Source organism: Eumetopias jubatus, unplaced genomic scaffold (assembly GCF_037043125.1).
Source record: "Eumetopias jubatus isolate StellerSeaLion01/CBP00866 unplaced genomic scaffold, mEumJub1_p1.0 scaffold_2, whole genome shotgun sequence".
NCBI lineage: Eukaryota > Metazoa > Chordata > Mammalia > Carnivora > Otariidae > Eumetopias > Eumetopias jubatus.
The window spans coordinates 190,840,581-190,868,412 of record NW_028274808.1 but is presented as its reverse complement, the minus strand read 5'-3'; the positions used below and the strand labels follow the sequence as shown (position 1 = coordinate 190,868,412).

The window sequence follows — 27,832 nt, the reverse complement described above, 5'->3', positions numbered from 1 at the left end:
CCTTTTAAAGTAGGCAGCTGGGAAAGGTGCCCAAAGGTTACAGCTTCGCCATAACAATGACAGGGAACGCATTCCGTGCCCTTCCTCTGCCAGGTTCCTTTCTAAGCACTTGATGTGTGTCAACTCACCTAGCCCCACACCAGGGCTGGACAAGTGTTCTTTCTCATACCCATTTTACAGATGACAAAGCAGAAGTCCAGAGAAGTTAGGGAACTAGTCCAAGACCACAAAGCTAGTGACGGGAAGGAGGCAGCTTTCTGTCCTGGGAGGCCAGCTGCAGAGGCCACACCCCCGGCTCAATGCGTCCTGATGCTCCTTGGGGGTTTTGAGAAATGCATCAGCCGCAGCCTCCGCCAAGGAGGAGCCCTGTCACCTTGTGTTTGTGCTCAGAGGTCTCACTGTCAGGCCTGTCCCTGGAGCCCCCTGGGCTGGGAGTGGAGGTTAGACCCCAGGGGCTGGCTCAGACTGGGGGGGTGGGGTGGGAGGGGGGTGTGTGGAAGAGGCTTCAGGAGCCCCCGCTGCACCCGGCACCTGCTCTGAGTGAGGAATCCAAGCACCGGTCCATCTCCCCACCTCGCTCTGATCCAGAGAGGAGGCAACCCCTGGCCTAGCAAACAGGAGCTGGGGAGCCACACTGCCCCAGCTCATCCTCCCCGAGGTATGACCTTGAGTGAGCTCCTCCATTCTCGGTGCCTCGCCTGAAAACAGGAGGAAATGAAGTGATCCTACGTCATCATGACTCTGGGCGTTTCTTCTTCCTTTGAGCACTGAGCAAATAGCCTGAGCGAAGTGCCTGTGTGGTGACCAGCACACAGCAGGGGATCAAGAGTAATAACGTTTTGTTACCGGTGCCGTTCTTGTTGCTGTTTGGAGAGTGGTTGCCAAAGCAGAGTGTGTTCGCCCCGGGGATGCAGGAAGCAAACTCAAAAGCTTCTATTGGCGCGTATTTTTAATCTCGTCCTTTCCTGATTTAACTGTGCATGTACAATAGTGTGTCCACAACCAGGCAACACGTAGAGTGAGTGAGTGCTCAAAAACGTTTCCATGAAAACCTTCGAAGATGGCTGGATTAGTGCCGGCCTGTTACCTAGCCATGTGAGTGGAGCAGTGGGGAGCAGACCCCCATGTTTGCTCAGGTTGGCCCCATGTTGTCTCAGGACTCCGAGGTCCATTTTTCCAAGAACTCTGGTATCAGTTGTTTTGTGTGGGTGAGTTTGGGAAGCGGAGTGTCCAAATGGTCACAAACAGGAAAATTAGCAGATTCAGGGATTTGGCAAGGTTTAGAGTGAGATCATTATAAACAAAAGAGACTCTCTACCCTTCCTCATTAACTCCCAGATCACCTCCGGACACTCACAGTTCCCCTGGCTTCTTCTCTTATTTTCTCCTCTGGACGACTTTGCCCACGCAGGCCCAGGGATCTTTCCAGAACTGAAAATCTGCTCGGTCACTCCCCAGGTAGAGCCTTCAGGGTCCCATCCCCCTGACCAAAACCCAAGCTGCTGCTGACCTGCAGAGCCCTCCCTCCACCCTGCCCCTGCTCACCAGCCCACAGTGCCCAGTGTTACCCCACTTCCTGGGCCACGCCATGCCCTCAGGGGTCCCCCATCCCGGGCTCCTTCCCTCTCGACCTTCACGAGTTGGTGTAAATGCAAGGCCTCCTGAGAAAAGCCTCCCTCCCTGCTCTATCTCTTTTATCCTCTTTTTAACTTTTTAACTTACAAAGCATTTTCTCATACTTTTCCTCATTTAATTCTCCCAAGAGCCCAGTGAGTAGATATCATCATCCCTTTTGTACAGAAGGAAAGCGTTCCAAGCAGTGCCAGGCCCAGGTTCGTTCGGCCAGCGAGCGAGCCACCCAGCAGGCCGTCTGATGCGAATACCGCCCTCCCCACAGTAGGTCACACTGGTGAGCGAGGTGTGGAGTCCTGTCACAGTTCTACAATGTGATACTGCAGGTGAATACTTTCCTCTTGTCCTTGGTTCTGCTTCTGGAAATTAAGATGGGGGCGTTTGCAGCTTCCAGGAATACAAATGAAATTTCCAGTGGTTGTTTTGGTTCAGCACATTGCAGTTTGAAATGTGTAGGTTGGCACTAATGTTGCTTGTATTTATTTATGTACTACCTAGTGCCTACGTATAAAAAGCTTCCTGAGAATGTGCAGCCCCGATTTCTGGAAGACGAAGGCCTTTATACTGGAGCAAGACCAGAGGTGCCTCGCGCCTGTCAGAACATCATGGAGAACAGGCTGCTGATGCAGGAGCCCGTAAGCACGCAGCCCCGTGCCACCTGTAGCCCCTGGCATCTCTGGATCAGAGCTGCTTCTTCCTGTCCCGGGCAGTCAGCACACCCTCAGGCTCATATCCTCCTGTCTACAGACAGTAGTTCAATTTTTTTTTTTTTTTTTTCTAATTTGTCTCTCAGTATGTTTGGTGATCCTGAAACCACATACCCTCTCCCCTGCTCAAAGCCCATCTTCTGCTGGCCGGGCTTGGGGTTCTCCTGCTGAGTCAAGAGGTTGGCGACTTTTTCACAATTCACGGAACTGCTTAACTGTCCACAGATAGAATGTTCTCAGCTGTATTTCTCCTATCGTTTTTTTCTCTAATTTTTAATGAATAGAAAATACACTTTTTAAGCACTCTGTAAGCTTTTTGTTATGCTTTTTTTTGGAGGGGAGTGAGGACTATAGCTTAAATTCATTGTGGGGATGTTAGTGAAGACTCAGTTGCTAATGGAAATGAGGCTTTTAAAGATCTGTCAGGACAAGGGAAGGTGCATGAGATGTGTGTGTCAACCCAGAGTTTTCTTGCAGATGTTGTTTATTTTGTAAACCATTTTCTGTCCAGTTACAAGAAAATGGTGTTCTTCCCTCTGCTTGATCTGCAGGGAAGAAAGTGGTTTGGAGATGACGGGAAAATCCTAGCACTGCCAAACCCCACCAAGGGGTTTCCTTCAAGACCGCCAATGCTGACACAGGAGCAAGACATTAAGGCAGAACTTGAAACATTGTATAAAAAGGTAAGCCCACCTCCCCATTTTTAATGCGTGAAGGTGCGTGATAGTGCTTTGCTCTTTGAATAGCTTGGGGTACTAAATTCATAACATTCTACTTTGGTTGTTGTAGGTTTTTTTAAGTTCACTACCTTACACATAAAGAACAAACAGCAGGTGTATTATATAAGAGCGAGTCGGCTATGCTCACCTAATCTTTTCTTAAAGAAGGCCTCGTTCCCAGGTAGGAATGGCTAAGTCGGTGACTTTATTTGCATATCCAAGTTAGCTGGCCTTATTTTTCTTCTTTTTTTGCTGCCGTCTCACAGATGCTGCAAGATTATTTCCCACTCGTCTCTTTATTATATAACTGGAGATTTTTCTCTTTTTTCTTAAAGATTTATTTATTTATTTTGAGAGAGAGTACCAGCAGGGGGAGGGGCAGAGAGAAAGGGAGAGAGAGAGAAGCTCAACCAGACTCCCCACTGAATGTGGAGCCTGAGGGGGCTCGATCCTACAGCCCTGAGATCATGACCCTGAGCCAAAATCAAGAGTCGGCTGCCTAACCGACAGAGCCACCCAGGTTCCCCCAACTGGATGTGTTCTATCCTTGCAAATCCTTTTTACTGTGTTTTCCTAAGGTCTGGTACCAAACTGCCTGATATGAGTCCAGGCACTAACACTCATTAGGCAAACTCGGCCCTTAATCTCTCTGTGCTGCAATTTCTTCATCTGTGAAATGGACATAATAATAGCACCTACCTCCTGGGATAATCGTGCAGATGGGTGGAGATAGTACATTCCAGTGCTTAGAACAGAGCTCCGCAAGTGCTGGCTAGCATTCAACAAGACAGAGTTGTCTGCCTTAGTGTTTAATTAAATTCTCTTCCTTTCCTGAGCTGCTGAGCAAAGATCCCCTCCTTCCGAAACCCAGGAAATTTTATATAATAATATTTCAGCATGGATAAAGTGAAACAGAATGAGGGAATTGAAATGATCATTCTGGAAAGCAGATTGCCTGACAGAGAAGACACAGGTGCAAGTCGGAGCATCTGAGCTGTCCTATTAACAACTACTTTGTGATTTTGGGTGGGTCCCTTTACCTCTGTGCCCATTTTCTTAGTTGAAAAATAGGAACAATAATAATCTTCTCTACCTCAGAGGATCAGTGTATTCAGATGATGTAACTGTATGCCCTTTTTTAAAATTGTGAATGTCTATGAAATTTTGTTGTTACTATAGACAAGTATTAATGAGTGGCTACTTTGTGCAGAAATGTGATCATGGGAGTAGATGATCACAAAACAAGCATCAACCCAAGTCACAGTCCATGAGGCATTTGTCATCTATTTGTTTACATGACAGATACGTGATATAATTAGTGATCGAGACAGTCATCCCCTTGTGCACATACCCGGTAATACATCAGTCTCCCTTCACCTTCCCTCCGTTTCAGCAGGAAACACTGACATAATGAGGCACTAAATTATGGGTTACAGTGAGAAAACAGAAGAGTAAGTACTATGTTGAGTTGGGTATTAAGGGAGCCAATTAATCTTATCTGTCTGCTTCGGAGTTTGTGCGGCTAGCTGGGAAATGCACAGGGGTCAGAGAGGGATGCAGAAATCAGTCGCACAAAGGGTAGAACTGGACAGCAGAAGGCCACTGGAACCCAAGACCAGATGGGCTTCCTGCTCCATCTCCCATGAATTCCACTCCTGTCTAGACACAGCCCTGGTGAGTTCACCATGGGGACTGTCGAGGAGAACACACGGGGCCAGTAAGCAGGCTCTCGGGAGAGAGCTAAGAAGGGGCAGTGGAGAACCCAGACCAATGGCTCTCGGGCTCCAGCTGGCTCTCTAGTCATGTTCTTCCTTCTCTCTGGGGAAGGAGCCATGAGGATGGGGCATGGGAAGGGAAGCAGGGTGGTTTCCTCCCAATACCTGTGTGAGAGGGGAGATCTTCCCATCTTGTGTGCAGAAGTGGGGAAGGAGATAAGGAGAATGTCCCCCTTGGAGGGGCTGGTCGTCCAGCATCACAGAGCAAAAGAAGTTAGAGAAGGGAAAAAACCAAAGGGACTGGAGACTCCCGAGGTCATTTCTTAGAGGGTCAGGCTTTGGACATAGCAAAGAGCAAAGGATATGTTAGAGTGCGTGCGAAGAATGCAGAAGGGTTCAGATTAGAGGGAGGGAATATTATTCCGCCTGTGTGTTGCCCCATTACATATCACCTGTTACATTCACTGTGGACTTGTATACCTCAGTCTTTTGGGGGGAATGTGGTTGTGGAACCTTCCAGTGATTCAAAACATAATACATCTCTTTCTAGATTGATATTTTCACAATTTTATTTTTTTTACCAACTTTTACCTTTTCCTACATTTATTCAGATCTGTCCAATGCAAAACCCATGTTTTTTCCACTGTTCCATGTAACAGGCTTGCCTTTAAGAAAAAAATATTAAATGCATATGGCCTATATTTTTAGTCTTATGTCCAAACATACCTTCCATCTGGGAGTTTTGACGTGATGCGGGAGCACAGAAGGAGATGAATGGGCAAGAGGGCTTCACTGATAGCTTATTAATGCATCTCCTCTCTCCCTCCCCCCCTGGCCTGAAAGTGACTCAAGGCAAAGATGGGGTTTTCTTCTTCTTTTAACCCTAGCACTGGGCAGGAGGCTGGCACATAGGGACACCTCAAAATATAAATTGAATGTTATTTAAATGATTCAGCTGAGCTGAATGTCTCTAGAAGAGACTCCCTCCTTCTTCCTCTCCTCAGCTGTCTCTCCTGCAGAACAGCGGCTTTCCTGGGCTCTGGCTTAACCCTGGAATCCCAGTGACAGAAAACCAAGTCCGTGTGCTGGATCGGGATTTGGCAATTCCCTGGGCCATTAATGGTGAATTTATGCCTCAGAGCTCTCAGGCTCAAACTAACCCAGCAGGACTGACCAAACCCATCCCCCATCCCCCATTAGTAGTTTTCAAAAATGGAACATTCTACTCTTCCCAAACTAAGACCTTTGTGAGAGACAATTAAAAATAGAGAAATATAAAAAGAGCGTCAATATTGCGCAAAGAGCAAAGTTAAACGTCAAATGAGAAAGAATGCAATTGAATACCTCTTAAGAAGGAACTATTCCAAAACTTAAAAAAATAAAAATGCCAAGGGGACATTGCACATCAGACATAAACAATATAAAATGCAGTTCGCTTAATCCTGATAACAAAGTAGGGTTAGGGTTGTTGAAAGCAACCCCAACAGCCTCCCTCCTCCCTCCCTTCCTCCTTTCCTCCCTCCCTGCCTTCCTCCGTTCCTTCCTTCCTTCCATCTTACCTTCCTTCCCTCCTTCCCTCCTTTTATTTTTATTCTTCCCATCCTTAACTGGAAGTCCACTATATTCTCAGTTGTCCTAAACTCAGAGAATATAGAGGTAGGAATATTCAAACATGGCCTTAGACTGTCCCTAGTATGGCTAGACAGAAATGTCAAGTGTTACTGATTCCGTCAGGGGGAGCCTGGCTGGCTCAGTCAGTAGAGCATGTGACTCTTGATCTCTGGGTCATGAGACTGAGCCCCGCATTGGGCACAGAGTTTACATTTTAAAAAAAAAATGAAAGATTTTGTGATTAGAAGTCAGCAAGACATTCCTGGAGGGCATAAGTGTAGAGGCAAAACTGCTTACCATTTTGAGGAATTTACCATGATTCCAACTTCCTTGTTAATTACCACTTGGTAAGATTACCACTTCCCTCTCCGCCATTCTCACCAATGTTTCCCAGAGCATGGTCACCTACTATGTTCTAAGCACTGCATTCGCCAACACTCTGGGTTGCAAATGATAAAAACTAAAGCAAACCAGCTTCAGTAAAGAGAGAATTTGGTGGCCCATAAAACTGGGAAGGATCTGGAGATAAATCATAAAAATGAAGGAGGGACTTTGGGAACCAGGATCTCGGGGGCTGTCTCTCTCTCTACCTCTCTTTTCTCTGGTTCTCCTTGAATGTTGACTAGCTTCATTCCCTCCAATTGCAGACAGACCAGAATTCTCCATGTGTTAAGAGATATGACCCTTGATAATCTAAGCTTAACAACTCCAGAGGAAAGGATTCTATCTTTTCTTCCAAGATTCACATTTATCAATAGCAAGGACAAACTGGTCAGTTGTAAGTAGAACATGTGACCGCCACCTCATGCCCGGAAGATGGGGATGAGAAAGCTTCCAAGAATGAGAAAGCTTCCAGAGAGGACCAGAACAACAGCCACAGAATCTACGGCAGGCTCTCGACTGGATTCAGACTCTGTTCCTGTTATTTTCCCACAGCAAATATAGAGACTTGTATTTTAATCCCACCAATGATTATTCTTTTTCTATACACCTTTTATTTTTTATTTTATTTTTTTAAAGATTTATTTATTTATTTTAGAGAGAGAGCATGTGAGCAGGAGGAGGGGCAGAAGGAGAAGGAGAGAGAAGAGCAGACTCCCTGCTAAGCGCAGAGCCCAACAGGGGGCTCAGTCCCAGGATCCCAAGATCATGACCTGAGCCAAAACCAAGTGTCAGTCGCTCAACCGACTGAGCCACCCAGGCTCCCTTCTACAGCTTTTAAGTTTCTTCCTCCGTTGTCATGCATCTCCACACATACCGAGAACATCAGCAGATAATCCATTTGCATCACCTCTGATAGTCTTGGGTTTTGGTTTTCAATTGAAAAATGAAAAATCAATTTCAAGATTAAAATAATATGTTCTATAAATATCATTTATTCTTAGAAGAAATTATTTCCGCTATTTTCATGATCGTTCTCAGTATATAGTTAAAGAAAATAAATATAACAAAAAGAAAGACAAGGAACTGGGAGTCTTTCTCCTTAATAGGAAGAGAGTTGGGCTCTTTTGAGCAGTCTAGCCCAGTGACTACAAGGGTCCTGGAAACTTTTTTTACGTGGTTGACCTGAGCCTAAGGCAGAGACCACCAGCAATCATTTGACCATGCGCTAATGCAGATTTGGGGAAGGAGAAATGAAGTACAGGTGTCCTGGGTAACATTTCAGGTGAATTGGACCATGCTACCCACATTACTTACTCATACCAAGAAGAGTACAAGACGGAACCTGAGAGTCACACCCTGAGTGACCTCATAACTCTGAAACCCCATGGCAAGAGGAAAGGCAAAGCAAGAACCAGCAGGAGCAAAGCAATTAGAGAGGAATTTTCGATTAAGTTTGTAGAATGATGTTTAGTTGTACATGTATTTGTGAGGTGGAAATTTTTTAATTAATCTCAGCAGTCGGGGTGATCATAAGACACAAAGTGGTCACCTGCAGATGAAAAAGTTCTAACGCAGGGGCGCCTGGGTGGCTCAGTCTGTTATGCATCCAACTCTTGATTTTCGCTCAGGTCATGATGTCAAGGTCGTGGGACTGAGCCCTGTGCCAGGTGGGGAAGCTGGGCGTAGAGCCTGCTTGGGATTCTGTCCTTCTCCCTCTGCCCACCCCCAACCCCAGCTCACCCTCTCTTAAAAAAAAAAAAGAAAAAGGAAAACAACAACTTCTAACAAATATGTGGGTTATAATTGAATCCTTTTATCTGAATGAAAGAGAAAAGAAATTATGCCCTCCATTGTGGCACTCTAAAGTGTAAGGATATTAATGATCAGAACTAGGGCTTTTATTAGACATTAAATACCAGTGGACTATGATCCCAGCAGGGGTGGTCTTCCCTCCTTTTAAATGCAAATGGAGACTCAACTCAGCATATTCTGGAAGGTACTGAGATAGAGTCAATCCATTCCTATTCAAGCCTACCATTTGTAAACACATCCCGGTTTTATAAGGATTTTTTTTTAAGCAAAAAATCTATTGGTCTTCTCATCAAAGACAGACTGAATGTTATTTTATAGGAGAAAACATGTTATTTTATTAAAATAAATAAAGATACACTGTGTTGAAGTCCTACAGGAAATCATAAGTCCTAAATATACATTAATACTCTACTGATCGGGGGGGGGGGGGGAGTGGGAAATATGAAATGGAATGGCTAAAAAGAAATAAACTCATATATTCCTACTTGTGGGTCCTGGTGCATCTGGCTGTTGTCTCATTCCACCCTAGATCATTATCCAGTGAGTGCTTTAACTGGGGTCCCCCCATACTCTGCTCTCTTTAACAGGCAGTAAAATATGTCCACAGAAGTCAGCACATGATTGGATCTGGAGACCCCTCTGGAAATTTCCAACTGGACATTGATATTTCAGGGTTAATCTTCACTCATCATCCCTGTTTTAGCCGAGAGCATGTTTTGGCAGCCAAGCTGGCCCAATTATATGACCAGTACCTTGCAAGACACCAGAGAAACAAGGCAAAATTCCTTACTGATAAGGTACACTCTTCCATTCTTACTGTTGACGGGGTTGGTTCTTCTGATGAGCCCAAGCAACAAAAACACCAGCCTGCAGCAAATGTTCGTGCACCTCTTACACATGCCCCCTCAGCCTACGATGTATGATAGATTGTTCTCCTTGCAAGCAAACAGAAGGCTATGGCAATGCACATTTCATGTGTGCAAATTCAGTGGCACACGCTTGGCTTGAAGAGAAAGGTTTGTGCTAATGGTGCAAGTCACCTCACTTCCCAGGGAGCGGGCATTTAATGGAAGATATGTAACTGTGTCTTGCTTGCATGACCTCAGATGCTGAGACCATTCACGGCCTGAGAATCTCTCTGTCCTTAGAGACATTCTCATCTTTACATGTAATTTGCCGTAATGTGGTACGCAAACACAAGTCAGTTGTTTCCGATGATGCTCAAAGAAATGGCTCTCTGTGTGACACTTACTACCAATGTGATGCCATCCCATGGGATTTTCTTGAGTAATTTTGACTACGGGCAATTTTAGCCCCACACCCTGACTTTAAAACCTACTGCCCAAATAAGAGATCACTCCACATTACCTCCTTTTGAGCCTATAGGTTTATGATCTGTTCACAAAAATATCCCTGTATATCCGGGACCCAGAAAGATCCACTGTTAGCCTTGAAAGAGACCTCATTTCTGAGACACACACATAAAAGCAACACTTGTCATGATCCTCTTAATGATCTGGGCTACAGAACAGGGATGAACCTACCTTGTCCTTTATTATTCCTTTTCTTTTTTAAAAATAGAAGAGAGTTCTCTGTCAGAGTTCGTTGTGGTGAAAGTGTGGGAACAGCGGGATGTTTGAGCACCCGTTCACGGCTTTGTTGGCATCATTTTGCCCTGGTGAAGGGGGTGGTTCAAGGCACATAATTTGCAGTAGGCGGTAGAGTCTCTAACTCAAAACTTGTATCCATATTTTTTTAAGCTCCAAGCTCTAAGAAATGCAGTTCAGACAGGACTTAATCCAGCAAAACCTCATAAATCTCTTGATACAACCCAAAAAGGCATCAATGAGTATAAATCTGAAATTCGGTGAGTAAAGTCTGTAATTGTAACTTCTACTTTTTTTGTTCTTGTTAGATGTGTACTTGTTGAAAGCTTTTTTCAGTTTTTCCAAATGCACTGAATATATGAGAAATTAAGCCAAATGAAGTAATGAGATATATCCATCTTATTAACATCAAATTTGAAGTCCAAGAAAAGAATGAGGATATAGGATATTGTAACTTACTCTGCTGGTGTAAACGTCGCTACAAGCCACGACTTTATTTTTTTTAAGATTTTATTTATTTATTTGACAGAGAGAGAAGAGTGAGAGAGAACAGAAGCGGGGGGGGTGGGGCGGGGCAGGGAGGGAGAAGCAGGTTCACCACCGAGCAGGGAGCCCGATTCGGGGCTTGATCCCAGGACCCTGGGATCATGACCTGAGCTGAAGGCAGATGCTTAACGACTGAGGCACCCAGGCGCCCCCACATCTGGTATAGTCTTAACGCTGAACATCTGTAGCATGGTTAAATTGACTGAATTAGATCTGCATGTACCAATATAGAGAAAAGAATGTTGAATGAAAATACCCAGGTGTAAGAGGATACTTGCTGTGTGAGACGGCCCATGAACCCTAAAGAATACCCAACACAACGCTTGTCTGTTGTAGGTACATACAGAAAAGACACACATGCCAGTCCCAGGGAGGGAGAGAAGAGAATGCAGTCCAAGAGGTCTTCAAATGTAACTATAACATTGGAGACAAAACCAAAAGCCCTGAGTAAATGTGACAAAATGTGAACAAGTGTCCTAATGACTTATGACATGGGCTTTTCTCTTTCTTGGAATTTTTCATAATTAAAATTCAAAAATTAAAACCCTGATTGTTGCTAAACAATTAGGAAATACCTAACATAGAAGGTTTCTTCTGGAGTCCCATCCCTCTGGAGAAATCACAGTAACAGATTTTTGCTAGTTCTTCCCCGTGTATATTCCCCTGTGTGTGTATATACTTACACATCCATACACAGATGCGTTCGTGTGTATATATTTTATTTTTTTAAGGAATCATGTTGCATTTACTATCTCACAACTGGCTTTTCTATGTACAATACATCTTCGACCTTTTCTTTTTATACGACATCTAGGTCTGCATCAGTACTTATTTTTAAAGATTGATTTATTTTAGAGAGAGAACGTGTGCACAGGCGTGCGCCCATGAGCACAGGGGGAGGGGCAAAGGGAGAGAGAACCGCAAGCAGACTCCCCTCTGAGCGCAAAGCCAAACGTGGGGCTCGATCCCAAGACCCTGAGATCACGACCTGAGCCAACACTAAGAGTCGGATGCTTAGCCAACTGCACCACCCAGGCGCCCCTGTATCATTATTTAAAGGCTGATATTATAGAGATGTTATGTTCCCTGTTGATAGACATTTGTATTATTCCTATTTTGTATTATAGAAACTGCACTCTAATTGACATTCCTGTGTGCATGAGTATTTCCACAGAATGAATTCTTAGAAGAGGAATTTATAAATCAAGGACTTTAAATGTATACTTTTCTTTATACAATCTAGCCTTGAGTTGGAAATTCCTCCAGCAAAGTGGAAATTAGTGATGTTGAGATACTGTCACTGTAAAAGTATGAAGAGTATGTTCTAAAAGGAAAATTCTTATTTATGCTTTAAAAAAAAAAAGCCCACAGTGCAGCCTCCTTGTGCAAATAATTTTTGCTTAAGCATACATTGGGTAAGAAAAGTGACAAAAAGCTGTCCTGAATACAGTAGTGGTTTTATAGGGACTCGTATTTATCAGCAGTATTTGAAAACTAGCAGAAACGTATGAGAGATGGACAGACCATGCCGGGGCAGGGGCGGTGCCCCGCGGACGGCAGACCCAGGGCGGTCTTTCTGCTGCCCCTGGAAATGAACGCCTCTGTGTGATCCAGCATTTCTGGCCCAGTAAGAGAGTGGGTTTTAGCCTTTTCCTGATATTTCACTATTGTTAAAACAAATCTAAGCAGATGGCCTGCTCCCGGCTGTCCTCTCGCGTGGGCCCCGGCCTGCTGCTGACCAGAGTCCCTGGGAGCCCCCGCTGGGCATCCGCGGAGTCCGTGGCAGGTGCCGCTCACCTCAGCCCCCAGCACGCCAGTCATTCTCCACCTCGTTTCCTGTAAATGGCATCCTGACTGCATCGCTTGTCCCCTGAATTGGAACCAGCTATATAAGGAAGGAAGCATGGGTCTCCATGCAAGATAGGGGAACACTGTATTTAACTCTCCCTACTAGGTCTTTACCCTCAGCCCTGCTCAAACTTGAACAACTAAGACTGTGACTCTAGATCCCCATCTGGCTACCACTTTCTCTCTGTATTTTCCTTCACAGCCAAACTTGTGGAAAACACTAGCATTCTTGCTGCTCTACTCCCTTGCCTCCCTCCCGTTCATGGGAACCTCACTCGTCGCCCACCCACCTTTCCTTGGAGGCTGATCTTGCCACAGGCCAGGGCACCTCCGCCTTGCTAAGCCCCTCTGGCTACCTGGCCTCTTGACGGCGAGGGGCACTGTCACCGGAGCGGCCTGGTGTGACCTATTTCTTCCCTCTCCTGGCCCCTGTCCTTCCCACCGTCCTTTGTCTACTTATTCTCCTCTGCCCAGATTCCCAAGATGCAAAGCTTCTCACAGGCTTTTTCTTTTTGTTTTCTTCATTAACTTGCCTTTTCTCCTGAGATCGGAGTCCAGTCGTGTGGTTGGAAGGATCATCCGGAGGCCAGTGGCTCCCAGGGTTTCCCCTCTGGGGTGAAGCCCCCTTCCACTCTCTGGACCCCCATCTGCACCAGGTTACCTGACTCCCTGAGCAAAACTGCCTTTTCCTTTTCTTCTTTAGCTCAGATGTCAAATTTTTCTTGCTAAGAGTTCTTTTTTAGCATTTCGGAGAAACTCTTTTGTCAGGTACTAAAAAAGGAAATAGAAAAAAATATATCAGAAAGCCTTAAGGTGTCACACAACTCAGTAAAATAATTTTACGTTGCAGTTTTTCAAAAGGAGGCAGGGGAGGCAGCTAAAGGCATAAGAGAAGAACAGACCACTTGATACTGACAGCTAACGTTGGTGGACCACTTACCAGATGTCAGGCACCATTCTAGTATTAAGTTTACAGATGAGGCATGGAGAACTTAAATTGTTGGCCCCAGGCCAGCTAGCAACTGATAGAACCAGGATTGTAGAGTCTGACTGCAACATCTGTGCCCATCACATGCGTTACTGCTTTGCAAGAAGGATGTTTCTTGGGGCGCCTGGGTGGCTCAGTCGGTTAAGCGTCTGACTTCGGCTCAGGTCATGATCTCAGGGTCCTGGGATGGAGCCCCTCATTGGGCTCCCTACTCAGTGGGGAGTCTGCTTCTCCCTCTGGCCCTCCCCCCTGCTTGTGTGTGCTCATTCTCTCTCTCAAATAAATAAAATTTTCAAAAAAGAAGAAAGAAGGAGAAGAAGAAGGTTTCTTAGTTCGTTGCTTTCTTGTTTCTGTGACGTCTTCAGAGAGTCCCGAATCTTGGCCATCCAACCGCTAATTGGCTGTCATCTTCCGCCATCTTCCTTTTCCAGAGCCAGCAGTTGAGTGATTAGAAACCTAGGCCTCTGTGCTTCTCTGTACCACTTCCACAGGCTGAGTCAGCACAAGTACAGCCTCCAGACTCGGGCCTTCCTTCTGGAGGCCAGGAGGTGCTAATTCATGAGACCCTGCCTCCATGATTTCCAAGGGAATTCTCTGAGGCAAATCTCACATTGTATGTCATCGTCATTTATCTATGTGTCTGACTCCTGAACTACATGGTAAATTCCTTGAGCTCAGAGACACCTCCAATCTCCTAGACATTTCTGAATCACCTGGAGTGACACCTGGTACTTGCTCAAGAAAAGAAAAATTGTCTAATTAATTAATTAATAGCATAATGGAGTACATTTAGGTTCTAGATTTGACTGTCATTCCTAAGAGGGCTTGAAGTAAGGTGTTAAATAATTCCCACACACTTCAAATAATGGAAAATTACCGTGAAAGCATTTCCAACTGGTGCCTCTTCAAATCAACCTGAAATACTGTTAATCCAGTTAGAAAACTCTCCCAGGCAGACAGTGACATTACTTCATCTCCTAAATATAGAATCTGTGATTTGTGTTAACAGAGACGGACTTTAATATGTTTGTTGTTAACTAGGACAACAACGTGCTTTCCTATGTGTACAATAATTTAGTCCACGAGAATTGAGTTTACTGGGCCTCTTATTTTTATAACTTCAAAGCTAGCTATTTGCCTAAGGGTACATAGTATTAATAAGAAGCTTAGAAGGTAATTTAGTTTAATTGAAGTCAGATTCACCTAGGGAAAACAAAATCAAATAACCTCTTGAAACACTTTGGCATCCTATTGCCTTCAAGTTTCCATTCATATCTTTGGATTTCCAGTACTTAAGAAGTATCGTAGGTGGGGCGCCTGAGTGGCTCAGTCATTAAGCATCTGCCTTTGGCTCAGGTCATGATGCTGGGGTCCTGGGATCAAGTCCCACATCGGGCTCCCTGCTCCCGGGGAAGCCTGCTTCTCCCTCTCCCACTCCCCCTGCTTGTGTTCCCTCTCTCGCTATCTCTGCCTCTGTCAAATAAATAAATAAAATCTTAAAAAAAAAAAAAAGAAGTATCATAGGTATCAAATTAAATATACAATCACTATAGCATTATTAGTTTCTTTTTTAATTGCAAACCCATCTAAATAACTTTTTAATATATAATAATAATAATAATAATAATAACATATTCTACCTTCTAGGCAAACAAGAAAACTGCGCGATGCTGAACAAGAGAAAGATCGAACATTGCTTAAAACGATCATAAAAGTTTGGAAGGAGATGAAATCCCTTCGAGAATTTCAGAGGTTTACAAATACACCCCTGAAACTTGTTTTGAGAAAGTAAGCTTTTTTCAATAGTTGTTTTATTGGGCTATATCATGCAAAAAGAAAAATGCATAAAACATAGGTATGGCTTAAAAAATAATTATGAATAAATAATTAACAAGTAATAATAACAACTAAGAAAATGAATAAATGATGATGTAACCACTCCCCAGGTTAAGAAATAGGGCAGCCCCCATGTTCCTAACCCCAACTACTGCCTCCTCCATCCCAGAAGTAACCATTTTCCAGATTTTTATGATCAGCATTTCCTTGTTTCTCCTTATAGGTTTGCCATCTATGTGTAACTCCTAAGAAAATGTGGTTTAATATTACCTGTATTTGGTGTATCCACAAATGAAAGTAGGTTGTCTGTACTTTTTAGTGTATTCTTCACTACCATGTGAGATTCATTTACTTAATATCACATGGCTAGCTGAAGTTTATTTACTTTCTTTGTTTATAACACTTCATTATATGAATATAACAAATTTGCCCATTTCACTGTTGACAGACATCTGAGTTGATTCTGTTTTTCAGCTTACAGACAGCACTTCTATAGGGATCCTTATACATGTCTTTTAAGCTACATGCGCCTAAGCTTTCCCAAAATATACCTGGACGTGAAATTGTTGAGTCTTAGGGGATGGGCTTCTTTGATACCCACATGCCGAATCCACACTTTTCCGGAGTGGTTGTGCCGATTTATACCTTAACCAGTGTTCCCGTAGATCCCGATCACCCACACCATCCATGTCACCTGCTATTGTCAGATGTTACACTTTCCTTGGCCTTCTATTTCCCATTCATGAATTGGCCGTTTTGTTTTCCTCTGTCTGTTCAAGGCTTGTGTTGATGTTTGAACTGGACTGTTTGTCTTTGTTTCTTTTTCATAATTGGTAGGAGTTTGGCGTATATCCTGGACAGGGGGCCTTTGTTGATGCACTCTCTAGTTGCCTCTTTACTCCCTTTTGCTGCTTTTTGATGACAGAAATTCTTAATTTTAAACAAATAAAATATGTTCATCTTTTCTTTTACGATCTGTGCTTTCCGTATGCTGCTTTAAAAATCCTTCCCGAGTCAAGTAGATATTCTACTCTATTGTCTCTATAATCCTTATTGTTTTATCTTCCACATTCATCTTCAGTCCATTTGGAATCTCTCTTTGTACGGTGTAGAGAAAGTATGCTCGCTACCTAATCCACTAGACTTTGATACATGACTAAGAGGACAGTTATCACAACAAAAGTATATTCTGTATATTAATTAAAGAGCATCTGTGCTGCTGGTTTTCATCCCTTCCTGACTGTTTCTTCAGAGTAAGTGTTGTGCTGTACATCAACATGAAAAGTAATAAATGTGGGCAATTATCTGATACTTTGCTCTGAAGACAGCCATGTTTCAGCCAAAGAGAGCTACGGATTGTGATTTTCTTTTAGGGCTGTAATTTTCATAACACTCTGAAAACATCCTACCGTTCCCAGGACAAACACAGATCGTGCTTTATGAGGGCAGGCACCTGGTCACCATTGGATCTCTGGTCCCAAACAGAGCACCTGCCACTCAGGATCTGCTTAGTTAATGAAAAACAAATTCTGTCTGTCCCACAGAAACCGTGGGTGTCTCCCAGAAATTCCAGGGTTTCAGCTTCCAAATTCCATCTCTCAGGCTACCCCTCCCACCAGAAGCAGAACATAAATATTTACCTGTTTCCTCTTTCCTTCCTTCGGTTTAGGATAAACTAAACTTTATAGGAAATTTGCCCTTAAGATCACCTCTAGGTGACACTTTTCGTGATACTTAACACCCCTTCCTCCCGTAAGTAGCTGCCTCCTAAATTCTTTTGGAGTGCCCTTCACACTTTTGATACACCTAGGCACCTTATGATACAGCATAAATTTTTCCCTGCAAAAGTCATCAAATTTCCACTAGTTTATGGATGCCTCTGAATATCAGGGAGCAAAGCGAATGGGTCTCTATATGTCAGAGATGGAGCGTAATTTATGAACCAGTTTTCTCTGATGCTTATAAATTTCCAGTGCCACTGCGTTTCCAAAGTGATGTCTTCATAGTATCCTGGAGCGCTGAGTCTGTGCCTTAGGGAACCGCTAATTGCTAAACCACCAGGGCCCACGTGAATGTAAGCAAATCTGTGCCAACCTTAAAAGGAACAAGAACTTTAGGAGTAGAACCTGCAGGCCAGACGGCATTGATCACGTAAGCCCGGGCAATGAGCTGCAACAATCCCAAAGTGCTAGGGAGGAGGAGTTGGGTGTGGCGTGCCTGCCACCCCCTTCCAGAAGAATCACACGCTGATTCACATACCACATTTGTCTGATCTCGGGTGGATTGGGCCGCAGCACCTTTTGGGGCAGGAGATCTCCCAGCACAAAGGTCCTACTGAGCACACTGTGGGAAACACGGCTTTGGGCTGGGCAGAGCTCCTGATAAAGTATCGGCAGAATCATCCAAGAAAAACTCATATTGCCAATCCAAAGTCAGACTAGTGGTTTCGGGGGCTCAGAAGCAACATAATGAAGTGGTTCCTCAGAGACCTGCAGCACTAATAACTACAATGACACTCTACCCCTGCTGGTTGAGCATCTACAGGTGCTGGGTCTGTATGCTCTGGATCACTTAGCTCAGGGGGACGTCGTTGCTTAACCGTAAGTAGCAATCTATAGCTCATATTCCAGCTCCCTCTACTCACCAACTGTGTATTCTTGGGCAAGTCACTTCATCTCTCTGTGCCCCAGTCTCCTTGCCTGTGAAATGCAGATGCTCATAGTATCGGCCTCCCAGGGTTGAGAGCTAACAGTTACAAAGCTTTCAGATGAGGCCCTGTCACATAGCAAGCCCCATACAGGTGTTTGCTGTTACTTAATTTCAAGAGATAACCAAGGTACTGTAAATTATTTTAAAGGGAAAAAGTTGACCAGAAAACAGACGAAGAAGCATATGAGGCAGAAATTCAAGCTGAGATAAGTGAGTTGTTGGAAGAGCACATGGAAGAGTATGAACAGAAGATGGAAGGGTATAGAGCCGCATACCAGCAATGGAAAGCCTGGAAGAAAGCCCAGGTTTGTCAAGTCCCTCGGCCTTGAGCAGGGCTGACCTTGGGGACAGGAGGGGTCTGGGAGGCTGCCCCTTGAGACCGGAGGAGGGAAACTGGACAGACCGACTGGGGCCCCTGCTGGCTCCACTCTGTCTCCCACTAAAGGTAGGGCATTGATGCTTCTGGGGTTCCCTGGGAAAATGATATAACTTTTTACCCATAACCCTGCAATATTGAATCCAAGCACAATAAGTAACAGATCAGGTAACCTGCAATAGCTGTGCCCACAAGCCTTACTTTACTTTCAAGATGTGTCCTTGGCCTTTAGAGCCAATATTAATGATCACCGGAATGGCTAACATTTTTAAGCTCTTTCTAGGTCAGGCATTACCTCAGGCCAACAACTCTGGGAAGAGCTTCCTGTGATTGTCCCCATTTTGCAGATGAGAAAACAGGCGCAGAGAGATCAAGCAGCTGCCCGAGCGCACACAGCTGCTTAAGGCCAAGCTGGGTCGGCATCCGGGTCCATCTGGTTCTGAAGACTGTGGTTGTAAGCGAAATTGCAAAATTTCTGTTTGACATAAGATTGCTTTTTACCCAACAGAGGGCCAAGAAGAAGAAAAAGAAGCAAGCTGTCGAACAACATCCCAATGAGGAGATGGAGGAGCCGTATCCCAAGGAAGAGCCTGTGAAACCAGTCCCCCCAGAGCCCACCGATCGGGTGCTGGTAGAGCAACAAGTGAGGGAGAGGGCAGCCCGGAGCAGGAGAAGTCCTGGGGAGCCCACGCTGGTGCCGGAGCTGAGCCTGGCAGGGAGCGTCACTCCCAACGAGCAGTGTCCCAGGTGAGCAGACGCCCCCTGCCTGGCACAGTGTGATCAGGAGAATCATGAGCTCTGTAGATCTGTCTCAGATGGAACTACATGAACTCGTAGATATTTGTCCGTATTTTGGTGATTTCAAATGGTTCCCCTACCTCGGGCATCCCCAGGGGCCACTCCGGAGCACGCTGAGGGAAGCTGCCTGTAGCAGGTGGTACCTGCATGGCTTTTGATTTAGAGCCTTTGTCTGTAACATCAGGGTATCTTCTTTTTTTTTTTTTTTTAAAGAATTTATTTATTTATTAGAGAGAGAGAGAGAATGAGAGATAGAGAGCATGAGAGGGAAGAGGGTCAGAGGGAGAAGCAGACTCCCCGCTGAGCAGGGAGCCTGATGCGGGACCCGATCCCGGGACTCCAGGACCATGACCCGAGCCGAAGGCAGTCGCCCAACCAACCGAGCCACCCAGGCGCCCACATCAGGGTATCTTCTCTCCATTGGTAGCACATTCTCTGCTCCCCAGCACGGACATGCAGGTCTGTCCTTGGCCCTTGTGTTCAGCTGCCCCAGGGGGGCTAGCTTCTCTCTTTGAAGGCCCCCAGAGAGCCTCCCAGAGGAACTGTGGATACCCCCCTGTAGCCATCTGATGCATATTCTCCAGATTTGATAGAAATACACTTCTAGGGGCTCCTGGGTGGCTCAGTTGGTTAAGTGTCTGACTCTTGATTTAGGCTCAGGTCATGATCTCAGTGTTAGGAGATCAAGCCCCATGTTAGGTTCTGCTCTGGGCGTGGAGCCTACATAAGATTCTCTATCTCCCTCTCCCTCTGCCCCTCCCACCCCACGTGTGCTCTCTCTCTCTCTTTTTCTCTCTCTCAAAAAAAAAGAAATACATTTCTAGTCATTCATGTGATGCTTGAGAAACCGTCAGAAGCTTCACCTTATATACATACATCTATACATATAATAAATTCAGTCACCCTCAGAAATAATTAGGATGTGGGGATTCATTAGAATGTCCATATAAGACCTCAGTTTCAAACTTCCGTTAATGTACCAATAATGTATTTTTTAACTCTGGCTTTTTTCTTGTGTTCTCCCAACCTCACAGCATTCAGATACTACACATAAATAAACTATTCCCCAGCACTGAATAAGCTATTTTCAAGGCACAGATAGCTTGCCATTAAAAAAAAAAATCCAAAATATGTGATTACACTTTTTTTTTGGATTACATGTTTTTTTAAAGGGAAAATTTGAGCTGGATTTGGCAGTCTTTTGTCATGAGTCTTGTTTTGACTGAGAATATATGCCTCAGTCTTAAATTTCTTGGTTTTCACTGAGATTGGGACTATAACCTAGGTTACCCCAAATCAGTGATCATGATCAACCCTTCTCATCAGACCATCATATAAGGGGGACCATGCAAAAGAAGGGGGAGTCTTAGGTCTGTCTGTAGCAGGATGTTACTGGGGAGAAACCATAAAACAACTCTGAGTCAAGTCTTTAGGTGTCTTGAATACTTCTTGAAATTTGGTGTTAAACTCCTTTATAGAAAAAAAAAAGTTGAAGTCATTGGAGCAGTTCTATATCTGGGATGCGCTTAAATTACAGAGATGTAAAGAGTTAAAACTACCACCCAATTTAATGGGTACAAAATTTCTATTTGGGATTATGAAAACGTTCTGGAGGATAGTGGAACAGATGCACAACATTGTGAATGTATTTAATGCCACTGAACTGTCCACTTAAAAATAGTTAAAATGGTATTATGATGTGTATGTCTCACTGAAATTTATTTTTTTAATTTTTTAAAGATTATTTATTCATTTATTTATTTATTTGAGAGCAAGAGAGCACGAGCAGGGGGAGGGTCAGAGGGACAAGCAGATTCCCTGCTGAGCTGGGAGCCCGATGTGGGGCTTGATCCCAGGACGCTGGGATCATGACCTGAGCTGAAGTCAGACACAACCCACTGGGCCACCCAGGCACCCCTGTCTCACTGCCATTTAAAAAAAAAAGACTTCACCACCCAAAAAAACCCTGAGTGTGCTTTGGATTTTATTTCATTTTTCTAAACGTTCCCTGTTCTTACCGAACTTGAGTTGCTATTGACTTAACCAACAACTGGCACTCTGGGTGAGTATTTCGGAAAATATACACAATAAAATTAAAGACTACTCTTGGGGGTTTCACTTTTTTTTTTAACTTCCTTGCTCTAAGAATGATACGCTTGCCAGGATATCTTTTTTGGAATCCAAGTGGCCTTTTAAAAAAAGAAACCTTTCTTAATCCCCTGCATCCGGTGAGTACTCACCGTTGGAAAGTGTTAAAAAAAAAAAAAAAACTCGAATCTTGGAGAAGTGGATTTGACCTGTTACAATACGCTGTTACATTTTTTTTTTAAAGATTTTATTTATTTATTTGACAGAGAGAGAGACAGCGAGAGCAGGAACACAAGCGGGGGAGTGGGAGAGGGAGAAGCAGGCTTCCCCCAGAGCAGGGAGCCCGACGTGGGACTCAATCCCAGGACCCTGGGATCATGACCTGAGCCGAAGGCAGACGCTTAACAACTGAGGCACCCAGGCGCCCGATATGCTATTACATTTTTAGGATAAAACATCCCACCCAAATATCCATCACTACTGTCCCTTATGGATTGGATTCACTGTACTTACAAGGACTATGTTTCCGTTTACTTAAAACTTTGGGGTGCAAACGTAAAGCTTCTTTGAAAACATTTAAGGATGCCGTAATATAGTGAATGATGCTTGGACTGCAATTCTTCAGTCCCTGATGGGCTTTTGAGTGCCTCTTTGTTAGTCCGTATCACAGTTTATTATATGAAGCTCCTCGAGACCCGTGGCTGTTTTGGTGTGACAAGAGCTCCAGTGATTGGCAGAGTCGCCCCAATGTATCTTGTTCTGTTCAGTGTCCATTCGTCAGATGCTCCACTTTTCCCTAGTAAACTACTAACCCCATCTGTGATCCGTCTCACTTTGCAGGGCGGAGGTCTTGCGAAGGGAGGATGTCAAGAGGCGCTCCATATATCTAAAGGTGATCTTCAACCAAAAGGAAGTGTCCAGGACCGACAGTCGGCCACTCGGGGCAGACTTCCGAGTTCATTTTGGACAGATTTTCAATTTGCAGATATTCAACTGGCCAGAGAGTTTAACATTGCAGGTATGCATTTTAATTATAGTCATTGTCCCAAGCATTTTTTTGGTGATCACAGGTATGAGTGGTTTGAAGATTTATTTATTTATTTTAGACAGAAAGAGAAAGAGCAAGAGAGTGCACAAGCAGGGGGAGGGGCAGAGGGAGGGGAGAGGGGAAGCAGAGTCCCCAGTGAGTGGGAAACCCAACATGGGGCTCGATCTCACAACCCTGAGATTATGACCTGAACCAACACCGAGAGCCGGATGCTCAACCGACTGAGCCATTCAGATGCTCCAGGCACAAGATGGTTTTAAGTCATCCATTGGCAACACGGTGTCCTGATAGATTTTCAAGGTGAACAGAAGGTCGGCCTCCTCTTGGGCACGTCTGTCCTTATGGTCTTGGCAGAAGGAGATCTGTTTCCTCCTCACCTCCTGAAAATCCTAGCCACGGTGCTCCAGTGTGTGCCTCGAGATGGGGAAGGGGGATGAGAGGTAGGGGGGCCCTGGTTTTTTCTTTGGAGGCATACTTCAGTATTGCTGTCTGCCTGGATCCTAGCATGAAATACCTCAGAAATCAATACCGCCATCATCACAGGTGGCTACGATGGGGTGGCTGCAGGTTATAGGATTCCCCCAAAATAAATATCACCACTAATCTAAATCCCACCATTAGCTATATATTTATTTGTGCCTCTTTAGCTTCCTAGGGCTGCCCCAATTAAGGTGCTCAAACTTAGTGGCTTAAAACAACAGATACTTATTCTTTCACAGCTCTGGAGGGCCTGAGGTCTGAAATCTAGGGGCCAGTAGGGCCATGCTCCCCGCAAAGCTCTAGAGAAGAATCCTTCCATGCCTCTGCCGATTCTGGTGGTCCTTGGCATCCCTTGGCTTATAGCGTCACTCCAATCTGCTGCCATCTTCACGTGGCCACCTCCGTCTCTATGTATCCTTTTTTGTTTCTTACAAGGACATTCTCACTGGACTTAGGCCAACCGCAATCCCATGTGAGCTCATCTCGATGTTTAACTAATTACATCTATAAAGACCCTATTTCCAGATAAGGTCACATTCTGTGGTTCCAGGTAGACAGTAATTTTTAGAGGACACTATTTAATCCACTACGGTGTCCAAGCTTGCTGTTCTAATGGTGAATCCTCTTCTATGATGCTAACAGAATTCTCTTTTATGATAGCCTGTTAACTAGGGTTGCAAATATCTGGCACACATGCCTTTGCTTGCCATCCACTACCCACATAGTCTGCATCCACCATGTATGCACAAATGTCTGGTTCCCATCCACCACCCTTGCAAGAAATGACTACTTGATAGTGTCTTTTTCCCCCCTGAGGGAAAAAGGCTGGATAGGACTTCAGAATCCTTCTCAACACGGTACTTGAGGCAGCCACTACCTATTGGTTGTATTTGACATTAGCTGCAGGTACCATTACAGCTGTATCATTATTAAAATATTTAGGGGTGCGTGGGTGGCTGAGTCGGTTGAGTATCTGCCTTTGGCTCAGGTCATGATCCCAGGGTCCTGGGATCGAGCCCCGCACCATGCTCCCTGCTAGGCAGGGAGTCTGCTTGTCCCTCTCCCTCTGCCTCTCCACCTGCTTGTGCTCTTTCTCTCTCAAATAAATAAATAAAATCTTTAATACAATAAAATACTTAAATACTTCTGTACTGCATTCCCCAAATGCCACCCTGGCCATGTAGACACCACTTCCAAGATCCCCTGGACCTTCCCACAATGAGCCAATTAAAGAGTGTGTGAACAAGGCTAATGCCTCCAGCACCTTGTTCCCATGTGTGGCTAACATCTCTTCTGATTGGTTAGCGCTTGGCCATGAATATTCTTTGATATTTTGGACATCAACCATTACCTAGATCTCAGTAGTCGGAGGGGGAGATGAACCATGAGAGTCTATGAACTCTGAGAAACAAACTGAGCGTTCTAGAGGGGAGGGGGGTGGGGGGATGGGTTAGCCTGGTGATGGGTATTGAGGAGGGCACGTACTGCATGGAGCACTGGGTGCTATACACAAACAATGAATCGTGGAACACTACATCAAAAACTAATGATGTAATGTATGGTGACTAACATAGCATAATAAAAAAAAATACGTTTAAAAAAAAGCCTATTAAAATTGGTAGAGGAGGGTGCCTGGGTGGCTCAGTCAGTTAAGCATCCGACTCTTGATTTGGCTCAGGTCATGATCTCAGGGTCATGAGATGGAGCCCCCCCCGCCACCCCCTGTGTCAAGCTCAGCGCTCAGAGCAGTCTGCTTAAGATTCTCTCCCTCTCCCTCTGTCCCTCCCCTCCCCAACTTGTGCATGCACGCACTCTCTCTAAAATAAATAAATATAAAAAAATAAAGAGGACTTAAAAAAACTGGTAGAGGAAGTTTGAGACAGCTAAGATACGGAGCCCTTTTGAAATGGGAAGGAAGCATAGTAGCAATGCTCAGGATGAGATTAGGGCTGCCAAGCAATGGGATGGGGGCCCTAAAAGGGTCAGCCCTGAGCACCCAAGGTCAACCACCTCAGATGGGGATCGTCCCAGAGACTGCAGCAATTTCATCCTGTACCGTTTCATCTGTGATCTGGGGGTGGCGAGGGCAGAGGACGGTCCTCACTTACACGGCACCACACGTCAAGACTCAAGCCAGATTCTCTGCCATATTGATAACACCACGGACATCTACACAATTGAATAAGGTTTGGTTTGTTGGTTTGTTGGTTTTCAATTTTAGAGCTGACTTGGCCCAGTCAGTCCTTTAATCTTTAAAACCCTGTCTAATTTTTAAGGAAGTGTCTATGTATTCTGGAACTTGAAAAAAAAAAAAATAGAACTTATTTTGCTGCTCCCCTGAAAGTTAACTTTGGGCGGGAGGAGAAAGCAAGGACATTTTGTTAACATAAAAAATGGTATTTGAAAGGGGATTGGATTTGGAGGTTTGGTGAAAAACTGAGCTTTCCTAAAGACTGAAAATTCCCTTTCTGGGATCATCTGTGGAAAGATTATCTCTGTAAGTTGCTCCTTGCTTCTGCCTTGGTTTACAACGCTGTGTGCATACAGAGGGTGAAATTGGGGTGATGCTGCCTGAAGGCGAGCCTGCAGAGTCACCCAGAGTCACCTCCCACTCTGCGCTGGGAGGTGAGCTGGAGCTGCCCACGCTCTCGGGTGTCAGAGTCATGGCCCACCCTCCCACCCCTCTCCTCCGGGGCCCCTGCTGACTGCCTGCACCACACCGAGGGTTCCTCTTCCTTTGTCCTGTTAGCAAAGCCCCTCGAGGGGCTCTGGGACCCTAGGAACTGGGTTGCACCCCACCACCACTCCCTGTGAGACACACCATTATTTGCATCACTCAACTACCATGCACCGTGGATCAAAAGACAATCCCATTTCAGATATGCTGAGATTTAAAAATCTGGCACTCTCTGTACCACTAAGACCTGATTAAGAGAGGGCTTTCTGTCCAGGGATTCCGTGAGTAAGGAGCTGGGGGGCAGCGCCCTTCTGTTTGCATGGCCAAGGCCTTTGGATGGTTTAAAATCTGAATGCCTTTGGGGTAAGTGTTGCACCCCACTGGTTCCAAAGCCCCACATCTTCGCCACTTCCCATATGAACACTCCTGCCGTGGCCCTGAACCCATGTGGCTTTAGCAACAGTTTAAAGAAAGATTTACTGCACACAAAAAACTGTCTAAATTAAGAAGAAAGCTTGATGGGGGGGCGCCTGGGTGGCTCAGTCCATTAAGCGTCTGCCTTCCACTCAGGTCATGATCCTGGAGTCCTTGGATCGAGCCCCAGGTCAGGCTCCCTGCTCAGTGGGGAGTCTGCTTTTCCCTCTCCTCCTCGCTCGTGTGCTCAAATAAGTAAAAATCTTTTAAAAAAAAAAAAAAAAAAAGGAAGAAGAAGAAAACTTGATGGAGAAAGTACATGAACACAAACCCCAGAAGCCAACTTGATGCTGCACTGTCACCTGCCCTGGATAACGAGGGGTCACTGGAGGCCCCCCTGTGAGTCCCTGCACACTAGGTCCACAGAATGGGAAAGCGTTCAGTTATTCAGAGTTTGCCCCCTCCTTTGAATTCTGTCCTTGACTCATCTCCCCCATTCCTCCCTGCAGAGGGAATGCTGACCTGAGGAGACCAAGATTAAGGGGAAAAAGCATGTAGAGGGGCAGTGAAGCGAGGGACGATAATGTGGGATAACACAGCCAGTAGGAAGGAGAGGGAGCCCTGGTAGGGGACACGCCACCGAGAAGAGCACAAAGGACAGGAGAGGAGCCCCCCTCCCCGGCAGGTGCCCCTGAGTACTCAGACCCCCTGGCAGCCTGTAACAGCCTCTCTGCTGGGCAATCCTACATCTTCTGAATTTCCGTAGAAGGAAAGATGTCCTCCCTCTTCCATCATCACCAGTATTTTACTTCACATTTATCTGAAATAGAAGGGGAGCCTCCTAACCTCGCTCCTGTTTGCTACCTTGGATATTAGCTTGCTTGGATGTTGCAATCAAAACAATTTTTTTAAGTAATATGAAAAAAGTAATTCTCTAAAATATGATGAAATAAATCTTTTAACTAAACAAGCAAAATTTTATCCTGGAATACCAAGAATATATTCATAGGCAATTAGCCTGGCCCTAAGAGCTGAATCATGTAATCTTTTAAATATTACAAATTAAAAGAGCCTTGGCTAAGTTCTTAAGCTATCTATAGAGATTTGATAATGAATCAAATCACATATCATAATGGCTCAATGGCATAATTTTTATGATTGAGGAGTAGTTACAGATGAAATTAATTTAAGGGCTATTGTATTTCAACTCTCTAGGAATTGAGCTATGCTATTTGGGAATTTTCCACATAATTGCAAGTGTGGAATTAGGGAAGGTTCAGGAATTACTGGCAGCTTTAAGAGGGTGAGGAAGATTGCCTTAAATGTATCTGTTTACTCCAGCGTTATCAAATCCCTAACTTTAGAGCCCAGAGTATTTCAGAAAAAGTTCTGAGATTCTCAAAACTATAATGCATCGGTTGGCGACCCAACAACCACGCCGTGCATGTTTGCTGCTTAAGAGCCAACTGAATGTCTAATCCTGAGCCAGGTGTGAGGTAGAGAACTGGAAGCTGGTGGAAGGCATTCATTAGAACAACATTGGGACCTTGAAAGGAGGGATGCACAGCACTTTGTGACAGCTGGACCTGCGACAGTACAAAGGAGTTGAACCGCGGCTGGCCCCAAGGGGAGGGTGAGGCAGGACTTCTCGGGAAGTAGGAGCAGGCCCAGAGTCCCTCCAGAAAGGTCCTAAAAATCTCCGCTTCTGAGGTCTTTCCAAAACAAATGCTTGGCCTTTCACAAGGTTGATTTAGAAATAAAATAAGTTTTGGGGCACCTGGGTGGCTCAATCAGTGAAGCATCCGACTCTTGATTTCGGCTCGGGTCATGATCTCAG

General features: G+C 44.9%; 1 protein-coding gene across 1 annotated transcript in view; it reads left to right on the top strand.

Moving 5' to 3' along the window:
- The window catches only part of CC2D2A (coiled-coil and C2 domain containing 2A), a 101,558-nt gene that overhangs the window by 14,126 nt on the left and 59,600 nt on the right, over window positions 1-27,832 (top strand). The window contains exons 7-14 of the mRNA XM_088021354.1: window positions 2,131-2,267; window positions 2,891-3,022; window positions 9,168-9,377; window positions 10,341-10,447; window positions 15,217-15,357; window positions 18,263-18,419; window positions 18,999-19,237; window positions 22,217-22,394. Coding sequence (XP_087877480.1) covers window positions 2,131-2,267; window positions 2,891-3,022; window positions 9,168-9,377; window positions 10,341-10,447; window positions 15,217-15,357; window positions 18,263-18,419; window positions 18,999-19,237; window positions 22,217-22,394 — 1,301 coding nt within the window. The remainder of the gene's footprint in view (window positions 1-2,130; window positions 2,268-2,890; window positions 3,023-9,167; window positions 9,378-10,340; window positions 10,448-15,216; window positions 15,358-18,262; window positions 18,420-18,998; window positions 19,238-22,216; window positions 22,395-27,832) is intronic.